At 32.0% G+C, this 4,641-nt stretch overlaps 1 protein-coding gene across 2 annotated transcripts; it reads left to right on the top strand.

Moving 5' to 3' along the window:
• Positions 1 to 1,441: 1,441 nt before the first annotated feature.
• On the top strand, positions 1,442 to 4,253 carry LOC140891593 (uncharacterized). Of its 2 annotated transcripts, none has more exons than XM_073300177.1 (3): positions 1,442 to 3,663; positions 3,776 to 3,907; positions 3,997 to 4,253. In XM_073300177.1, the coding sequence occupies exons 1-3, from the start codon at positions 3,160 to 3,162 to the stop codon at positions 4,159 to 4,161; spliced, it is 801 nt and encodes a 266-aa protein (XP_073156278.1). In that variant the 5' UTR covers positions 1,442 to 3,159; the 3' UTR covers positions 4,162 to 4,253. The 2 variants fall into 2 exon arrangements, with proteins under 2 accessions (XP_073156278.1, XP_073156277.1); XM_073300176.1 differs by having other exon boundaries at positions 3,773 to 3,907.
• Positions 4,254 to 4,641: the final 388 nt, after the last annotated feature.

Below are 4,641 nucleotides of genomic sequence, written 5' to 3'. Positions count from 1 at the left end.
ATTTTGTCATGAGGATTTTCAGAACAAATATCATGAAATTTTTTCATGATTTCTTTTTCAGGATTAATTGTTAAAATATTTTCTATTTTTAATTCTATTGGATTTGTATTTCGTTTATGAAAATTCTTTGTAAATCATTCATTTTCTACACGAAATGCTGTTCGTATTTTAGGAATATAAATCATTGATGATCCTTTGTTTAAAGTTATATGATCTTCAAATTGTGTAAAAGGAAGATATTATCTTAAAAAGGTATTCCTATTATAATATTCATTCCTGATTCTATTTGGTATATAATTGGTATTATAAATTTTGTTTCCTCAATTTCAATGTTTAATTTTTCTGCTACTGTATTAAGCATAATAATTGATACATCTCATATTCGAATTTTTAATCCTTTATCATAATTCTTCCAATAATGATTTGGAAGTATATGTTTTCTTCATAAACATATACTTGCTCCTGTATCAACATAAGCATGTATATGATATGGTTTATGTTCTTTAATTTTTATTTGAATTTTTATATAAATACTATTTGGATTAGTCTTGTTTTTTATATCCATATTCTCTCACCTTTTTTTTAAATCTCAAATGGTCCGAAGAGCTGTAATGGGAAATTGGAGGTTATTTACATAATTTCTAAAGTCAAACGAGGGTTTTTAGAAAATGAGGGTTAGTTTGTGAAATTGGATTTTGAAAAGGTCTATTGGCCTAATTATCCCCTTTCCCTTCCCAGTTCCCAAATCTAACGTTCGGCTGAAACTAGAAGGGCATCCATCTCGACCAAAAAAAAAAAGCCAAGCAGAGCTTGAAGAAGAGACGCCAAGGATTCAGATTTGGGCCAGAAATTAAAACGTTTGAACTCACTTCCATGGAGTTCTTGGCTTCCCAGTAATGTTGAATAATTCCTCCATCAAAACCCATCAGTTCATCATAGCCGATCACTGGACTTGTAATTAACTGGAGTTCTTCATAGTATGCTCAATTTTGCAACGGATAATCCAATAATTTTTTGTGGCGGTTCTGGTGCCACTATTGGTTTTCTAAGCTGTTCCTCAATCCTAAGCCATGGGGAGTGGAGAATGCAAAGACTAGTTATCAAAATTGGGCGATGATTAAAATGCTCAATTGCTTGATATAAGAGCATCAGTGGAGGCAAAGCAGTCGGGTAGCCCGGATATTCGAGGCTTGAATAAGAAGTCTGTATCATTTGTGTATAAAGGTGAAGAAAGCCAAGTTTCCTAAAGAAACTATCTCTTGTTTAAAGAACCCGAAAACACGTAATTGTTTGTTCTAGACAAGTAAGACTTTTGGACCCATATTTATAATTTGGCACATAGATAGAAAATGATTGGTTGGTTTTTCACTTTGGTATGTTGATATTCAGAATACTTGAAAATATAATGTAATGTTATGCTAGCCTGACACCACTTCCGCAAGTTCTAGACTGCGAATTACTCCAATCTATGGCAACGGTACAAGGCCGCTGATTTATCTCAGCTTCATCGTTCCAACAAGCTTGAGGGAGGTATTTCGTTTATTTCACCCTTTTTCTTAGAGTTGATTGCTTTGTTTTTTGGCAGTTTCGTCTCAAGTTCGGTATTGTGAATATTGTAGCTTGGTTTAGTAAATTGTATTATTGGTATATGAGTTCGTTTTATTCAAGGGTGCTAGTTGGACCTTGGTAGATGCAAACCGATGATTAATTTGTTTTCTTCTCATTCTCCAGTATTTTTTTTTCTGAGTTACTTTGAATAGGATTTTTCTGTTGTTTCTTCTTTTACTTTACATGGTCAATGAAGGGTTCAACGGGTTGGGAGGGGTGGAGTGGTTCGTATTTGTTCTTGGTTGAATGGTAGCTAGCTCAAAATAAAATATTGGGATGCCTATCTAATATGAAATAACATACTGATACGCCTATCGTGTGATTTTTTATGTTGAATTGAGCTCAATGTTGGTTTTGTTGTTAATTTATCGAATTAGATAATGTGTTTATGTTATGTTTGAAGCTAAGCATTTAATGAAGTGCACATTTGCTTTTAGATTTCCAAATTTGTGTTTTCTTGTGGGATTGTAAGGTAAGATCCTATAGAAGATAGATGCTACAACAATCATCAACAATGGTTTACTCTCCATGGATCCCACTGGAAAAGAGTAAAACCTTCAACATTAGTTTAAAGTGTTGGGTTATCGAGCATCTTTCTTAAGACATCGTGTCGGAATTGAAAACCATAAAACCCATTTATTTTGAACAAATTTCATTGTACTTAAAACTGGCTAGTATCGTGTGATTTTTATGTTTCCTAGTTCTCACAATTAAATTATAGTAGTATTGTCAGAAAACACTGTCTGAAGCAACATTAGAACTGTAACCTACAATAATATGTTTCTACTTAGCCACACCTAAATTTGTCCAAAAGTGCGATCCCAATTTTCAGAATAAATGTATTATTAATAGTAACCTTATTTGTGTTAGAGATTAATTTAGTATTTTTTTTGTAAATCATTTATAAATTTTTTTGTGTGTGAGTTCAATTATTAGGTTTGATTATCTTTACTCTGAGTATTCTTTAATATATGTTGAACTATACAATATACTTTTTTTCTCCTTTTTAGGTGACCAATAATTTCTCTCTTAGCTCCATTGAAATTATCCAGCAAATACCATTTAAAAATCGAACATAAAACCATACATTTAAAATTTATAAAAAAAAATTGCAGATGAAGAAGTTTGGGTAAGTTTAAATTTTTATATTATTTTTATAGAATTTTTAGTTTCATTATAGTTTATTTTTGTGGAATTGTTTATGCCTAAACTCGTTTAGATGTCTGTAAGTAATAAACGAATAAACTATTTGTTGTTTTGTTGAGAAATCATGTTCAAATTTTTTTTTCGTCATCTTTGTAAAATATTTATGTTTTTTATGCCTTTTTTCTGAGCGTAGGTAAAATTAAAACCTCAGTTATCGAGAAAGAAATATTTTGAATACAAGTTAAGTTTAAACTCTCATTTCAAAAATGTATCAGAGACGATCATTGAATATTTTAATGACGTGGAGATGATGAATATGGTTGATGGAACTCAATTTGGTAATTTATTACAATTTATCCAGTCAGATCATATGGTTCTTAATGGCTAGACACTAGACAGTCATGTATGTCTACTAGTGATGAGTTGTGGATGGTTGTGAATCAACGACCTTTGAGATTTTCAAAAATGAAGTATGCACTTATAACTATGCTTGATTGTTCGAAAGACTTTCCTGTAGTTAGAGAGACGATACAATTTCGAGATAGACATTTTGGTGGAAATGAAAAGGTATATATTGATGAGGTGGCAGAAAAGCTGAAGGAGATAAGAAAAACACCTGAAAGTACTATAAATTTGGAAAAGCTGAAATTATCTTGTCTATACTTTGGTGTTGCTATACTTTGGCCAGTTCGACAAAAGACCGTTCCTCAAGTTGACGATATGCTTTTGAGTTTAGTAGAGGATTTGGATTTGTTTAACAAATATCCTTGGGGAATGATGGCTTATAGAGAAATGCTTAAAAGTTTAAAGCAAGATTTAACTCGAATCAAACTAAAGAAAAAGGAGAAAAAAGACAAGATTATCGAATATGGAGCGTTTACCTTGAATGGATTAGTTCATCCATTACAAGTAAGATATTTTACTTGTTTTCAACTATTAGTCAATATTTGATATTAAGTTAGTTGTACTTTTTTATATGTAGATTCTTACATATGAATGTATTCCTGGCATTGAAAAGAAGTTTGTCAAGCGAAGAGATGGATTTGACAGAATACTTCTGCGCATGTGTGGATGGATTTCAAATGATTGGCATGTGAAATCATCTCCAAAGTACAATGAAGTTGTTAAAGCATCACATGAGTCTTTAAATCGGGTGAATATTTTGTCAATGATTTATTTATTTAATATTTTGAATACTCGAGTGTAATTAACCATTGGAATATTGTTATTTGAAATTTACAGATGGTTATTGGTGTGTTGACAACTTCAGAACTGGAACTAGAAGCCCCAAACATTGTGAATGGTCAATTTTATGATTCAGACCCTGATTTAGCTCATATTCTGTCATTGTTGTCGGAGAGAGAAAGCGTATACTGTTATGCAGATAGAAGCCCCAAACATTGGTGATTGTTGCATGTTTTGTAGCTATTATATTTCGTACAAGTGCAAACAAAAACTAATGAATTGCAACTGTTGTATTGAAATATTGTTTTGTGTTGTTTTGGATCCCTCGATTAAGTTTTCTGTCTTACATCTATACAAAAGTGAGTAAATAATGTTATTATGCCATTGCAAGTGTTAAATAAGCCAAAGAGAAACTAAGAGCGACTGAAGGCGACTGAATGGCGACCGAGGGATATTAAATAAGCCAAAGAGAACCTAAGAGCGACCGAGAGTGACTGATGGCGACTGAATGGCGACCGAAAGATATTAGTTAAAAAATGAGTCAATTAATGTTTCTAAGGATATATTCAATCTTTTAATGTTTATTCACATTGATATGAAGCTACAAACTTTGAATGAAGTGATAAATAAGCCAAAGAGAACCTAAGGGCGACAGATAGTGACTGATGGCGACTGAATGGCGACAGAGAGATATTAGTTAAA

Source organism: Henckelia pumila, chromosome 3 (genome assembly GCF_033568475.1).
Source record: "Henckelia pumila isolate YLH828 chromosome 3, ASM3356847v2, whole genome shotgun sequence".
Taxonomy (NCBI): domain Eukaryota; kingdom Viridiplantae; phylum Streptophyta; class Magnoliopsida; order Lamiales; family Gesneriaceae; genus Henckelia; species Henckelia pumila.
This window is presented reverse-complemented; position numbering and strand designations above follow the sequence as displayed.

What these genes read in the sequence shown, in the direction of transcription:
- LOC140891593 (XM_073300176.1), top strand. Translation starts at nt 3,160, where the DNA reads ATGTCTACTAGTGATGAGTTGTGGATGGTTGTGAATCAACGACCTTTG. An exon ending in GATTAGTTCATCCATTACAA is followed by an intron (nt 3,664 to 3,772) that starts GTAAGATATTTT and finishes GGCATTGAAAAG; the next exon opens with AAGTTTGTCAAGCGAAGAGA. An exon ending in CACATGAGTCTTTAAATCGG is followed by an intron (nt 3,908 to 3,996) that starts GTGAATATTTTG and finishes TGAAATTTACAG; the next exon opens with ATGGTTATTGGTGTGTTGAC.